A 16,200-nucleotide genomic window follows, 5' to 3' on the forward strand; every position below is an offset into this window, starting at 1 on the left:
GCTTCGTGGTAGCGCCAGTTACTCATGGAACTTCGCCACACACCTCGCCGCGCAACGCTGGTCTACTGTGACAACATTAGTGCTGTCTACCTCTCCACAAACCCAGTACATCATCAACGCACGAAGCATGTTGAGATTGATCTCCATTTTATTCGGGAGCGAGTCGCCCTCGGCCACGTTCGAGTTCTTCATGTCCCTGCGACATCTCAGTACGCCGACGTCTTCATCAAGGGCCTCCCTACCTCTGTGTTTCAGGAGTTTCGATCTAGCCTGAACGTTCGCTATGCTCCTGGTCAGTGTTAGTCTATTGTAATTATAGTATGCAGCCCTTGATTCGTGGCATGTGTCACGCCTGTGTGGTTGGCTCATAAACCACCCGGCCCCTATATGTACTCATGTATAGTAATTCAATTACTAATCAATCATGTTTACAACATGGATGGGAAGGAAGCTTTTATTCCTGGGGGGCGCCTGATGATCGCCTGGTGGAGGCCACTCGGCCGGAGTCAGAACTCAGACGAACGGGGTGATCCACACGGGCTCCACGTCGGCGGAGTGGCCACCGGCGATGGGCACGGTCCTCATCTCCTCGTCCATCATCGAGTACTCGCAGATGGCGTGCGGCGCCAGCATCTCCACCTCCCGCCGCGCGAAGTAGACACAGCTCTCCCGCAGCCCGGCCGCCGGGTACAGCTCCAGGGGCACCGCCGCGGACACCACCGACCCCACGAACACCGCCCGCCCGGGCATCTCCTCCACCAGCTCCCACTTGCGCTCCGCCGCCGACGACAGCACGTGCACCTCCACCGCCAGGTCCACCGCCTCGCTGTTCCGCCGCACCATGTACAACTTCCTCACCACCAGCAGCTCCCCGTCGCCCTCCACCAGGTACACCCGCCAGTGCCCCGCCTCCAGCGCGCCCACCGGGTGCTCCGCTTCACGCAGCAGCGACACCGCCGCGGCGCGCGCGCGGAGGTCGCCACGGAACGCCAGGACCGCCCCGTCGTGGCCCAGCGCGCACAGGCGGCCGCTCCAGAAGGCCATGTCCCTGAACCCGCCGTGCTGGGCGCCCTCGTTGACGCCGATGGTCATCCAAGCGCTGGACACGGCCGGCTGGAACAGCACGATTGTGCCTGTGCGGCCCAGCGCGGCGGCGACCCAGCATCCGGAGGTCGGGGCCCCGGAGAGCACCATCTTTGACACGGGGAACACCGGAGGCGGGGGCAAGGCGATGGATTTCCCGGAGACGGGGTTGCAGAGGAGGATTGAGCGGTCGGCGTCCGAAGCCATGGCGAGCCAGCCGCCGATGTGGCCGCAGCAGCGTCCGGCGCCGAGGCTCGCGGGGAGCGTGAAAGGCAGGATCTTGCGGTGCTGGAGACTGAAGAAGGCCAGCCCACCGCCGGTGCCCGGACGGCGTAGGAGGAGGCGCGGAGCCTCGAACGGGAGGTCGGTTGGGAAGAACTCCCGCACGCACGCGCGCCAGGAGGCGCAGACGAGGCGGACGGCGACGCGGTCGCGCGGGGCGAGGACGGCGACGATGCGCTCAAGCAGCTCCCGCGGGAGATCCGGCCATGCGGACTGGCGGGCGATCCCCCTTTGGCCCTGTTGCTGGGAGGCCATAACAATCGCCGGCGGCGGCGGATCCGCAGCGGCGCGCCCTCCGCTCGAACGACGCTGATGCCGGCGCTCAACGGCCGCGCTTGTCGACGAGCATTTATCTGAATTCGCCTCTCCGATTCACGCGGAGAGCATGCAAGCGCGATGTCTTCCTCAGTTCCTGCCTCTTCTTTTTTGCTTCTTTTCTTTGTTTTTTTTTCCTCCACTGCGTGTATTCTTGGTCGGTCAATCGGCTGCCTGTGGGGATGGATGGGCAGTTAAGCATACGTCATTTTTTGAGACTTCCGAATGCTAAAGTCTACTGTATTCTGATGATAATTCCCATGCTCCGTTGCTTGAATTTTCTTTTATGAAAAATGCTATTTTCTGAGCTAGCATGATCTAGGTTTCTAGTCTAGACAAGAAATAAATTTATAATAACAACCTATTTAGATCCACTAGTCTAATACTTAGAAGCTAAAAAACTAGTACCAATGGATGGGAAGAAATCTGATCTACAGTACTATAGTGCTACTGAGTCCAAACAGATTGTTAATTCTTAAATTGTTAATTCTTAAATCTAAACAATGCCTAAAAAGAAAACAAAGAACCTCATTTTTGCTAATCGATAGGCGAAAAACCGCCTTGACGTTTAGGGCTTATGACTTATGGGTTTTATGGCTACCAAATACAAGGTGGTTGCCCGACTGGTGGCGACGATGACGACAGTGACTATATGATAGTGGGCAAAAGGGACCCGTTGTAGCAGTACAAGGGGATAGTTGCAATTGAGGTGGATAGGGTGTTGACTTCCTATATGGTTCGCATGGTGGTGTAGACAGTGGCGACACACCTCCAGCCAACAAGAGGTGAGAAGGGTAGGAGCAGTCGAGCAAGAATGACAGAATTCTCAGGTTAGTGACAACAGTCATGACGGGTCACGATCTTGCGCAAGGAGAAGCTAAGGTGCACAAGTAGAAAGGAGTGCATAAGTGTGCACACGTTAGAAATGTCCATTTATTTTTTACAAGGGTATTTTAGTCAAGTACTAAATGTTGTAAAGATCTAATCACATCCATACCTATCAACCGATGACTTGCCTTATGAGCTACAACTTAGGATATGCTTAGAGGGATAGGCCATCACAGAGTATGCTTTCCCTTTCCATCTCCTCTTATTCTAATATATTGTCAAAGAAAATACAAGAGTGAGTTAATACCTTTTTCATAATAGAAGATGCCAAATCCATTGCGTCAAAGATGAAAGAGGTGGAAGACTAGATAGTATCAAGATCTTAGTAACGAAACTCAGATCTGGAATACCTCATCGATGATGAGACACCAAGACGCAGATCCACTGCGGCGTGGATTACTTGACAATTCCAAGGACTTAGGATCAATTTTGAATCCAAGAAAAAACTTCGATGATGAGGCAACGAGTCGAATAACTATCGTTGGGGTAGTTTTAGTATGGGGTCGAAGAAGGTGGTGTGTGGTGTTGGCAATGGTGTCAAGGCTTGGAGATGATAGAGGGCGGCGGCGCATCGAGGCAGAGGAGGATATCTCTATTAGGGATACAGGGCAAATTACTAAGGAGTCATTAGGGTGGAGCCTATAAATAAACATAAAGTGGGCCATGGACTGTACTTTTGAGTCCGGCCCAATAAAGATATGCCATACCATTCACTAGTCAGGGGTACGGATGGCAATGAGGCCCCCATACTTGATACCTAGTGGGGATTTCATCCATTGGGGGACGGGTATGGGACAAATTTACTATCCGTGAGGTTGCTAACGACAAAATTCAATCACCGAGTAAAGTGGGTAATGGAACATTCTCCTACTCCCTGTAACACCCCAGTGTTATGCCAGCATTTAGGCACTACAAATCATGCATATTATGCATCATCAAGCATCCTAATCATACATGCCTAATCATGTAAATAATAACTGAAACCTTGCTTCGAAACATATAAAACATGCTCGTGAAACATGAATGTTGCATACACTCGTTTAGAGTTGTTTTTGCCCAAATTATGCTTGCTAGGTTAGTAAAACATGTTTGGCTATGATTGTAAATCATCTAGAATTATTTAGCACAATTTTTGGAGCAAAGTTTGTATCTAAATTATTGCCAAATTTTGCTTTAAAAATAATTCTCCAAAATTAGGGTTTTGAGTTAAAATTGACTTTAATTTTTTCATTCAAAATCTAGCAAGAATTGGACTTTGGTCATAAAAGCAAAGTGGTAGAGGATTAAATTCTAAGCAACTTTTATTTTTGGGCCATTTTCAAAAGAAGTCATTTTCTTGATCAAAAGGGTATTTGAAAACTGCTATTTGAAATTTCCTTGAAAATAGAAAATTGAAAAGTGTTTCTATCCTTTCACGGGCCGCCGCCTCGCTTCTTGGCCCACGGCCGAAGCCGGCCTGGCCTGCCACCGCGACCGCCGCTCGCCCGCCCTACGTCTGGCCCAGCCCACCTCACGCGCACGGCCTGCCCCAGCGTTGCGCCGCGCCGTTCCCGCGCGTCGCGTCCCGACCGCGCCAGAGCGCAACCGCCGCGTGGCGACCATGCGCCGGCGACACCCGCCGCGCGGCAGCCACAGCCTGCCTCCGCTTCCACGCGCCCGCCTTCATCTGCTGAGCCCGCGGCGCTCCACTCTTCACTCTCCCGCGCTGCCTCTCTGCTTCGCCCGCGCGAGCTTTGCTCTCTCGCCACCGAGCGCCACCGCAGCCCCCGCTGGACAAATTCGCCGCCAGTGCTCCACCACTGCCAGCAATCAAGCGCACCTAGCTCCGCCTCGCTCTCCGGCACCTGGTGCTCGTGGCTATGACGCCTTTTGAGCCAAAGTAGAGCATTTTGCGCGTTTCGACGCCGTCAGTCATGGCGCCGCCGTGCTCGGCCACCGTGGAACGCGTCCTCCTTCCCTCCTTCCACGCCTCCATTCCTCGATTCCCACCGCCAGCAGCTCCGCCCAGCCTCCCTGCCTCGCTTGCGCTCACTTGCGGCTGCCATCGTCGAGGTAAGGGTCGAGCTTGGCGCCTCCTTCCTCTCCGGCTAGCGCGCTGCCGTGGCCGCATGGTCTGTCTCGCCGCCGGGCCAGCGCCACCCTCCCAGCCGGTGCGGCTCGACGTGGTGTGCACGCTAGCACCACCTACGCCACCAGAAGGGCTCGCCGCCGGTGAGCACCGGCCGGCGGAGCTTCTCCCCTGCTCTCGGGTCGCTGACCCGCAGGGCCCAGCCGCAGTGGCTGGCGAAGGCTCCGGGTGACTAGCCAGTGGGGCCGGTTGACCCGCTAAGTCCTGCCTGGCAGCCCCTCTAGGTGCACCGCACCGGGTGCACCCAACAATTTCGTCAGCTGAAGTTTAAAAGGATTTCAAAAATGATTTTTAGATTTCTACTTAAATGCTTTGGAAAATGTTTGTGTACTCATTTTGGCTCCAAATTTGTTGAAATAAATTTTGCTAGGTTCCTTGTCACCAGATCTACATGATAAAAATATTGCATGTCATTTTTGAGATACTTTTCTGTAGAGCTTTAATTAATTCTTGATATTGCTGATATCTTGTAAAATGGTTAGTAAATCCTATATGTATCAGAAAAATATGATTCCAAGTTTGTTACTCTTCTTGTGTAATGTACTTCCTAGGAAAAATATGTGTCATGCATGTACTATAGAAAAATTATGAGGTGTAGTTCAAGTGCCTTTAATGGCTGATTTTTGTTATTTTTGCTAGAGAGCAAAATTTGTATAAAACATGCATGTGATAATTTTTGTACAGTGATTATTTGTTGTGTAGAACATAGGAAAAATATTTCATCTGGTGTTTGACACTTTTCATAGTACAAAGTATTTTCATGTTCATAATCATGCCATAGCTTGTTATTTTTGTGTAGGCTAATCCACTCATTCAAATACCATAAAAATCTGATGGTAGACTACTTAGGGTAGTACTGTGCTATGGTAATTTTCTAAGATTTTTCTAAGCAATAAAAATAGATGTTGCTATTCAAACCTATTATTAATTAGGGTTTAATCAAGTGTTGCTTTATGTGTGATTAAGAAATTAGTGAAGCTTTGGTGTATCTTTGAATTATTTAATGAGATGTGTTAACTTAGCATATTAGTAGTAGAAGAGAATGCAGTAGATGACATGTGCTTGTAGTATATGTTCTTGGATGATATTGACTACCTTGCATTCAAGCATATCCCTTGTATTCATTTCATCTGATGCACTTTTTGCATAAGCACTTACGCACATGCATCATACAGGATCACAAACCGAGAACCCAGTTGTCATACCCGAGGAGCCCGAGGAGCAGCTCGAGGTGCAGCCACAGGAAGTGACCAAAGCCGACGAGGAGGACGTTGAGGAACTTCCGGAGTGCCCCGATCACCGCCCGAGCTCCTTCGAGAGAGGCAAGCCCCGGAGCATTTTCTCCCCGGTTTGCAATTGTTAATTAAATGCTTTACTTTAATTGATGCATTACGTTCAGGAGTTGTTTGCAACTGTTGCTGCATTATACCTTGTCTACCTTTGTTATACTATATCCTTGTTACCCTGGTATCAGCAGTCGAGTCAATGCTTAGCTGGCTTAGACCGGTAGAAGTCGGGTGATTTCCTGTCACCTGCGAGCTATAGGTGGTTACCTAGATCTACTTGGATAACTATGTAGTCATGGTATAACTAAGTGTTAAATGAAGTTGAGACCGGACGGAGACTTATAGAGTTTTGGACTATAGTGCTTTCCATCTGTGTCGATTAAGGACCGACCGTTGTTGGGCCTCGAGTCATGTTGAACGCATGCCTTACATTTAGCTGGCCGAATAAAGTACCTTTCGACCGCAAAGCTGGGAGATTATTCGGGCCGAGTAGATTGCCCGCAGTGCACTATACCGGAGCAGGTGTGGTAGGACATGGAGGCGAGATGATAAGACCAAAGTGCAGTCGGTTGGCCTCCGGGTACATGTGGTTCCTGGCAAACTCAAGATTCCTGGATAGTTAACTCGGTGACCGATACCTCACTTTAGCGGGTGAGTGAGGTTTGTGTAAGGAATAAATCACGAGCTGGTTAGGAATCGATTTGAATCGCCATCGCTCCTGGATAGTGAGCACTTGACTTCAGTTACTTCATCGTAGTAATGTTGATGGAACACTTGGACAGTTATAATGAATATGACAATATGGAAGTTGTTAATGATCATTGGTTATCATTATCTGCTTAATCACATGTTTGCTCTAGTATAGGTGCAAATCTAGTCGACAGGTTAATAATAATTAACTTGACAATAATGCTTTTGGAAAGGTTCTTGAAATGCTAAAAATGCTTCTTTTTGCAAATGAGTCAGCTACACTACTATAAAGCCCTTCATAATCCTTGGTGTCACTTATTTTCGGTTATGTCAGGTAAGTCTAGCTGAGTACCTTCTCGTACTCAGGGTTTTATTCCCACTTGTTGTAGATGGGCAGATGTATTACGGCTACTGTATCAACTGCCTTTATCCTACAATGGGTGATGCTTAGGACCATGGGCATGGTCATTCCTTACGTCTTGTCTGATGCTTTTGTTGGAGATGATCATTAGCTGGCACTGTATTTGAACTCCGTGTGAGTGTGTGTGGTTTTGAACAAATGGCTTCCGCTACTTCTATTTGAACTCATTTTGTAATAACTATGTTTAAACTCTGATGTATCTGAGATGCAAACTTTTATGTAATATGTGATGGTGACTGCTAAACTTATTACGATCTTGGCTGGGATGTGAGTTGGTTTGAAATCCTTCGTGATTTCACAGACTACCGGGTTATACGGGCTTAAGTTTGCTAAATCGTCTGCTCTGGCGGATGATTTTCTTACTTAATTTCGTATAATTGGTCGGTTCTGTTACAGCTGGCATCAGAGCATGGTTTAGCATGTTATTGTTCACAAGTCTATTTAAAACAAAAAGACATTTGAAAAACGTGATTTTCAAACTAAAAAGTGTGCAAGTGGTCATATCCTTTATGCCCAGTTAAGGACTTTAGGTGGCTTAATTAAGTACTGACTTGGGGTTCTTGCATCATATTTCTCTTTCGTCGCTCATACGGCGTGCTATTGTATGAGTGCCACTTGTTTGAGTGGTAGTGTATGGATCATTTGCCTCTACGCCTCGGTAAGTGTGAGTTGTGAGAGCATAATCGGATACACCGCCGATCTAGGGTGAATGCTTATATGATGCTGGAGTAATTACGCATGTTTTACAAAGGTATCTCATGTGTGGGTCTTCCATCTGTTGAGGCGATGCCATCAATAGGACGATGGTTCGGGTAGTTACTACCGTTGTACATGTATCTGGGGGATTCGTGTAGAGCGTGTAGATAAAAATTTACTGCTTTTATGCATTCATTGGGAAGTGGACTGAAATGAATCTTCTGCAGGTACATAACAACGCTATCGTGTAGAACGTATTAGCTACGTATTTGAGAGATCGTTTGTATGCCACCGAATTCGTCGCTAGAAATTATTTATTTCATAAGTTTGTGAGAACGTACGGCACGTACATACATCATATTACTTGTGCATTTCATTCATGTCATGCATTCCTCCCCTTATAAATTGATTATCTCATTTTGATAAAAGTTGTATCACCTAAAATATGTTTCCACGGAGTAATAAAAGAACTTTTGCTACAGATGGCCCGCACGAAGTAGACCGCCCGTAAGTCCACCAGAGGAAGAGCACCTCGACGTCCATTGGCCCTGAGGGAGCACCGCACCACGGACACCTTCTTGAGCGAGTTTGGCATGCCGACCTTGCTTTGGAGAGTGCTCCATGATGTGGGGTACCCAGAGGGTCAAGAGCCGGTGTACTCTTGGAATGAGAGCCAGTTAGCAGAGGATGGACTTGTAGTGGTAGAGATCACGGTTCCTGCTCTTGGTGATGCTCTAGATTGGGATGGTTGGCACTTAGAGTTTGAGGGTCGCACTCCTGCTGAGGGTGCAGAGGGAGCAACTTTCCATGTCATCAGGGATATCATGAGCAGATTTCCTACTGAGCTTGCAGCAGCTCTAGCTAGCACCTTTCCTAGGGATGATCCTCATGATGCTATTTGGGTTCAGCCTCAAGGAAGTGCCTTGGTCAGAGGTCCAGCTGAGGGATAGGCTAGCGACAACCATGCTATGAGTGCTATGTTCGCCGCCATCAGAGCATATGAGGGTCTTGATAGTACCTACTGGACTTTGACTGGCTTACGTAGTCATGATAAGCTCAAGGGGAGAAAGCAGAAGAAGAGGCAGGCATGTGCTATAGCTAGTTTGCAGGAGCAGTTGGCTGATATGAACTTACAGCGGAACCAGGCGGTTGAGAGAGGTGATAGAGCTATGCAGCGGGTGCATACGTTGACTCAAGCCAACAACAATGCAGACCGCATGATTGGACAGTTGGTTCAGGAGAGGAATGAAGCCTGGGATGAGAGGGACCTTCTGCTGCAGAGGGTCGATGAGCTAGAGGAGTACAACGTCAACCTGCACGAGGAGTTTCACGCTCTCTACAATGGGGTTGGCCCATATGCTCCTCCAGACGCCGCTGGCATGGACATCGACGACGACAACGAGGACGAGCCTGTAGTTTCACCTGGGGGCGATGGTGATGTCTCCGATCCCGATGATGGCCCTAAGGAGTAGGCTAGTTGCCTTGCACTAGTATCTAGGTCATGTCGCGATGACCTTTCTTTTGTTGGCATGTAACCTAATGTATTTTGCTTTGAACTTATGAGACTTGGCATGTGATTGGAACTTGGCTATTAATGCGATATCTGAACGCATAAAAGTCTAGTGTATGTATGCTGGCAATTTGGTTGTATGGACGCGATGTTTGCTGTTGAAGTAATTTGATTAAGTGATGTTGTTTTAATTGGGATGCGATTGTTGTGCCTCTGTTTTATTGTATGAATTTATTCTCTCTAGTAAATTCAGTACGGCATAATTTTTCCTTCACTCGCAATTATTACAGCTTCACTCAATCATTACTTGTTGCTGAAATATGCAGATGACAAATACTCGCCGTACCACGTATGAGGCCGCTGAGACCGGTGCTAATGGTGTGGGGACCGGTGGTGGTGGTGGAAACCACAGCAACAACAATGAGCCTCTCCATGAACCGCATTTGCCACCTCCTCCCCCGTTTACCCCAGAGATGTTCCTCGCACAGTTGCTCAGGAGTCAGCGCAACATGGAACAATCCTAGAAGAACATGGAGGATTTTCTGCGTACCATCGCCAACAACATTCAGCACGGTAACAATCAGGGTGGTGGCATTGGGGTGAACCAATATAGTAGCTTCAAAGATTTTATAGACACTAGGCCGCCAATATTCAAGGAAGCAACAGAGCCACTCGATGCTGAGGAATGGATCAATACTATGGAAGATAAATTCCATGTGTTGAGGATGACTGAGGTATTGAAAACGGAGTATGCTGCACATCAGTTGCAAGGACCAGCGAGGATGTGGTGGAAGCACTATCGCACCACCTTCCCTCCAAATGCTCAGATTTCATAGAGAGAGTTCGCTGAGGCCTTCCATGGAGTTTATATTCCACCTGGGCTGACCGAGATGAAGTTGGGAGAGTTCTTGGCGTTGAATCAGGGCACCAAGACTGTGACGCAATATTTGCATGCCTTCAACAACTTGTGTCGTTATGCTCCCGACATGGTTGACACTGATGCTAAGAGAATCGCTAGTTTCAAGAGGGGACTCAATCTAAAGATGATGAAGCATGTGGGTACCAACAGCCGCGCCAGATTCAATGACTTCATCAGTGATTGTCTAAAGCAGGAAAAGAACAACAACGCCAGCACCATAGCTAAGACTCGCAAGAGAGCCCTAGAAGGTGGTCCGTCCCAAACAAGAGCACCTGCGCGAGGTCGTCCTCCCTATCATCCATCGGCACCTGGCGCGATGTTCAGGCCACCTCAGCAGAGAAGTCAGAATTTCCGTGGACCCAGAAGCCTTACAAGATGGCAGTATAGCCCAACAAGGCAGCCGCAACTGCGGTACAAGGCAGTTCCAAGGGAGCTATGGGATCTGCTGGGATAGTGAGGGGACCCTGCTACAATTGTGACCAACCTGGCCACTTCTCAAGGTTTTGTCCTTATCCGCCCAAGAAGAAGCAACAGACTTATAATGCTAGGGTGCATAGTACAACTGTGGATGAAATTCCTAAGAGAGAGCCCGTAACTGCTGGTAAGTTTCCTGTCAACGAAAACTTTGCAGTTGTTCTATTTGATTCTGGATCATCGCATTCTTTTATGAGTCAAGCATTTGCACAGAAACATGAACAACTATGCACAGAATTGGGTTATGGTTACCGTATAAGTTCAGCAGGGGCTGATGTTTTAACCAACCGGATGGTTCGAGGGGCAACCCTTGAATTAGGTAGTAGGAAGTTTCGAGTAAACTTGATAGTTATGCCTGGACTAGTTTTGGATGTCATTATAGGGATGAATTGGATGAAGGATTGGGGAGCAGTCATAGATACCAGAAGTCAGGTACTTACCCTTAAGGATCCCCTAGGTGAGGGTACTTTCCAAGTACCATTGCCTCGGAGAACAGACCTTATAAGTGTTACATGTGCTACTGAAGTTATTCCTATTCATCAGATTCCGGTAGTGTGTGAGTTTTCGGATGTATTCCCGGACGAGCTACCTGGCCTTCCGCCAGATAGGGATATTGAGTTTGGAATTGAGTTACTCCTTGGAACATCTCCGATTTCAAGGAGACCCTATCTGATGCCTCCCGATGAATTAGTTGAGCTGAAGAAGCAACTAGAAGAGTTATCAAAAAAGGGGTTTATCCAGCCAAGCAAGTCTGAATGGGGATGTCCCGCCTTGTTTGTAAAGAAGAAGAAAGAGGGCACGTTGAGAATGTGCGTAGATTACAAGCCACTTAACGCTGTAACCATCAAGAATAAGTATCCCTTGCCTCATATTGATGTTCTGTTTGACCAATTAGCCAAGGCTAAGGTGTTCTCAAAAATAGATTTGAGATCCGGTTATCATCAGATCAAGATTAGGCCACAAGATATACCGAAAACTGCATTTTCCACCAGATATGGGTTGTATGAGTATCTTGTCATGTCATTTGGCTTGACAAATGCTCCTGCATACTTTATGTTTTTGATGAATACAGTTTTCATGCCAGAATTGGATAAGTTCGTGGTTGTGTTCATCGATGACATTCTGGTGTACTCCGAGAACGAGAAGGATCATGAAGAGCATCTGAGAATTGTCTTGACCAGACTTAGAGATCATAGGTTGTATGCTAAGTTTAGCAAATGCGAATTCTGGTTGAAGAAAGTTCCTTTCCTTGGTCACATTCTGTCAGAAAATGGAGTTTCAGTCGATCCAAGTAAGGTGCAAGAGGTTATGGATTGGAAGGCACCGACCACAGTTCCTGAGATTAGAAGTTTCTTAAGACTAGCCAGTTACTACCGTCGTTTTATACCAGACTTCTCGAAGATTGCCAAGCCTATGACAAGTCTGCTACAGAAGGATCACAAGTTTGTGTGGACAGAGGAGTGTGAAGCAGCTTTCCACACTTTGCGGAAACTGTTGACCACTGCTCTTGTTCTTACACAACCAGACATTGAGAAACCATTTGATGTGTTTTGCGACGCATCTAAAACTGGATTGGGCTGTGTTCTTATGCAAGAAAGGAGAGTCATTGCTTATGCCTCACGTCAATTGAGAAAGCACGAGGTCAACTATCCAACACATGATCTTAAACTTGCTGCAGTTGTGCATGCCCTAAAAATTTGGAGACATTATCTACTTGGTAATGTGTGCAATGTTTTCACAGATCACAAGAGTCTTAAGTACATCTTTACCCAACCAGAGCTGAACATGAGACAGCGTAGATGGTTGGAATTGATCAAAGATTACAACTTGAATGTGCAATATCATCCTAGAAAAGCCAATGTAGTGGCAGATGCTTTGAGCAGAAAGTCACATTACTTGAATGTGCAGCCATTACTTGAAGATGGGTTCGATCTGATGCATCTTGCTATGTTACATAGTATTCAGATTAGTTGCTCGTTGGAGAGTAAGATAATAGAAGGCTAGAAAACTGACAAGGGAATATTCCACATCAAAGAGAAGATAAAAGAAAAGCCGTCTCAGCACTTTAGAGTGGATGAACAGGGCGTGTTGTGGTTTGACGACCATCTTGTGGTTCCCAAGGATCGAGAGCTTAGAAATAAACTCATGGATGAAGCTCACCTTTCTAAGCTATCTATCCATCTAGGAAGTAGTAAGATGTATCAAGAACTAAGACCTCGTTATTGGTGGACCAAAATGAAGAAAGAAGTTACAGCATATGTTGCCAGATGTGACACGTGTTGTAGAGTGAAAGCTATTCATATGAAACCTGCCGGTTTGTTGCAACCTTTGTCCATACCTAGTTGGAAGTGGGATGATATAAGTATGGATTTTATCTCGGGATTGCCCACTACTCAAAAGGGACATGATTTGATTTGGGTGATTATGGACCGTCTTACCAAGACCGCTCATTTCTTGCCTGTCAAGACAAAATATCGACCCCCTCAATATGCTGAGAAGTATATCGTAGAAATTGTGAGGTTGCATGACATACCAAAGACTATAGTATCTGATAGAGGGCCCCAGTTCATGGCTCACTTTTGGGAACATTTACACAAAGGCTTAGGAACTAGTTTGATTCATAGTACTGCTTATCATCCTCAGATAGATGGTCAGACTGAACGAGTGAATGCTGTTTTGGAGGATATGTTAAGAGCCTGTGTATTGTCTTCTAAGGGATCATGGGAGTCATGGTTACCATTAGCTGAGTTTTCTTATAATAATAGTTATCAAGAAAGCATCAAGATGGCTCCATTCGAAGCTTTGTATGGCAGAAAATGTAGAACACCATTGAATTGGGTTGATCCTGAAGATAGAAGGTATTATGGCATTAACTTTGTAGAAGAAGCCGAGAAGAAAGTTCATATTATTCAGCAAAATATGAAGGTGGCCTAATCGCGTCAGAAAAGTTATACAGACAGAAGAAGGAGACCTCTTGTGTTTGAAGTTGGTGACTATGTTTATCTGAAGGTCACGCCAATGAAGAAAAGGTTTGGAGTCCGAAGAAAGCTTGCTGCGAGATTCATAGGACCATACAAGATCTTGGAAAGAAGAGGTCCAGTAGCTTACAAGTTAGAGTTACCTGAGACAATGAGTACCGTCTTCCCAGTTTTCCATGTATCTCATCTCAAGAAGTGTTTGTGTGTTCCGGAGGAAAGAATAGAACCTCGAGGCATCCAACTCAAATCAAATTTGGTGTATCGTGAGCAACCGGTCCATGTGTTAGACACTAAAGAACGTGCTACTCGGAATAGTGTGGTGAAAACATACAAGATACAGTGGAATCATCATGATGAGGGAGATGCAACTTGGGAAACGGGAGAATATCTACAAAAAGCTTATGAAGATTTTTATAACAAATGGTTCGTAACCCAAATCTCGGGACAAGATTTTTATAAGGGGGGAGGGCTGTAACACCCCGGTGTTATGCCAGCATTTAGGCACTGCAAATCGTGCATATTATGCATCATCAAGCATCCTAATCATACATGCCTAATCATGTAAATAATAACTTAAACCCTCCTTCGAAACATCTGAAACATGCTCGGGAAACATGAATGTTGCATACACTCGTTTATAGTTGTTTTTGCCCAAATTATGCTTGCTAGGTTAGTAAAACATGTTTGGCTATGATTGTAAATCATCTAGAATTATTTAGCATAATTTTTGGAGCGAAGTTTGTATCTAAATTATTGCCAAATTTTTCTTTAAAAATAATTCTCCAAAATTAGGGTTTTGAGTTAAAATTGACTTTAATTTTTTAATTCAAAATCTAGCAAGAATTGGACTTTGGTCATAAAATCAAAGTGGTAGAGGATTAAATTCTAAGCAACTTTTATTTTTGGGCCATTTTCAAAAGAAGTCATTTTCTTGATCAAAAGGGTATTTGAAAACTGCTATTTAAAATTTCCTTGAAAATAGAAAATTGAAAAGTGTTTCTATCCTTTCACGGGCCGCCGCCTCGCTTCTCGGCCCACGGCCGAAGCCGGCCTGGCCTGCCACCGCGACCGCCGCTCGCCCGCCCTGCGTCCGGCCTAGCCCACCTCGCGCGCACGGCCTGCCCCAGCGCTGCGCCGCGCCGTTCCCGCGCGTCGTGTCCCGACCACGCCAGAGCGCGACCGCCGCGTGGCGACCATGCGCCAGCGATGCCCGCCGTGCGGCAGCCACAGCCTGCCTCTGCTTCCATGCGCCCGCCTTCATCTGCTGAGCCCACGGCGCTCCACTCTTCACTCTCCCGCGCCGCCTCTCTGCTTCGCCCGCGCGAGCTCTGCTCTCTCGCCACCGAGCGCCACCGCAGCCCCCGCCGAACAAATTCGCCACTAGTGCTCCACCACTGCTAGCAATCAAGCGCACCTAGCTCCGCCTCGCTCTCTGGCACCTGGTGCTCGTGGCTGTGATGCCTTTTGACCCAAGGTAGAGCATTTTGCGTGTTTCGCCGCCGTCAGTCATGGCGTCGCCGTGCTCGGCCGCCGTGGAACGCGTCCTCCTTCCCTCCTTCCACGCCTCCATTCCTTGATTCCCGCCGCTAGTAGCTCCGCCCAGCCTCCCTGCCTCGCTTGCGGCCACCGTCGTCGAGGTAAGGGTCGAGCTTGGCGCCTCCTTCCTCTCCGGCTAGCGCGCTGCCGTGGCCGCGCGGTTCATCTCGCCGCTGGGCCAGCGCCACCCTCCCAGCCGGTGCGGCTCGGCGTGGTGTGCACGCTGGCACCACTCGCGCCACCGGAAGGGCTCGCTGCCGATGAGCACCGGCCGGCGGAGCTTCTCCCCTGCTCTCGGGTCGCTGACCCGTAGGGCCCAGCCGCAGTGGCTGGCGAAGGCTCCGGGTGATTGGCCAGTGGGGCCGGTTGACCTGCTGGGTCTCGCTTGGCAGCCCCTCTAGGTGCACAGCACCGGGTGCACCCAACAATTTCGTCAGCTGAAGTTTAAAAGGATTTCAAAAATGATTTTCAGATTCTACTTAAATGCTTTGGAAAATGTTTGTGTACTCATTTTGGCTCCAAATTTGTTGAAACAAATTTTGCTAGGTTCCTTGTCACCAGATCTACATGATAAAAATATTGCATGTCATTTTTGAGATACTTTTCTGTAGAGCTTTAATTAATTCTTGATATTGCTGATATCTTGTAAAATGGTTAGTAAATCCTATATGTATCAGAAAAATATGATTCCAAGTTTGTTACTCTTCTTGTATAATATACTTCCTAGGAAAAATATGTGTCATGCATATACTATAGAAAAATTATGAGGTGTAGTTCAAGTGCCTTTAATGGCTGATTTTTGTTATTTTTGCTAGAGAGCAAAATTTGTATAAAACATGCATGTGATAATTTTTGTACAGTAATTATTTGTTGTGTAGAACATAGGAAAAATATTTCATCTGGTGTTTGACACTTTTCACAGTACAAAGTATTTTCATGTTCATAATCATGCCATAGCTTGTTATTTTTGTGTAGGCTAATCCACTCATTCAAA

General features: G+C 47.1%; 1 protein-coding gene across 1 annotated transcript; it reads right to left on the reverse strand.

The window, feature by feature from the left end:
- Positions 1 to 446: 446 nt before the first annotated feature.
- Positions 447 to 1,873, reverse strand: LOC136518580 (uncharacterized). Its single transcript, XM_066512248.1, has one exon. It carries the CDS (start codon positions 1,618 to 1,620, stop codon positions 514 to 516), a length of 1,107 nt encoding a protein of 368 aa, XP_066368345.1. The 5' UTR covers positions 1,621 to 1,873; the 3' UTR covers positions 447 to 513.
- Positions 1,874 to 16,200: the final 14,327 nt, after the last annotated feature.

The sequence above is a fragment of the Miscanthus floridulus genome, chromosome 17 (genome assembly GCF_019320115.1).
Source record: "Miscanthus floridulus cultivar M001 chromosome 17, ASM1932011v1, whole genome shotgun sequence".
NCBI lineage: Eukaryota > Viridiplantae > Streptophyta > Magnoliopsida > Poales > Poaceae > Miscanthus > Miscanthus floridulus.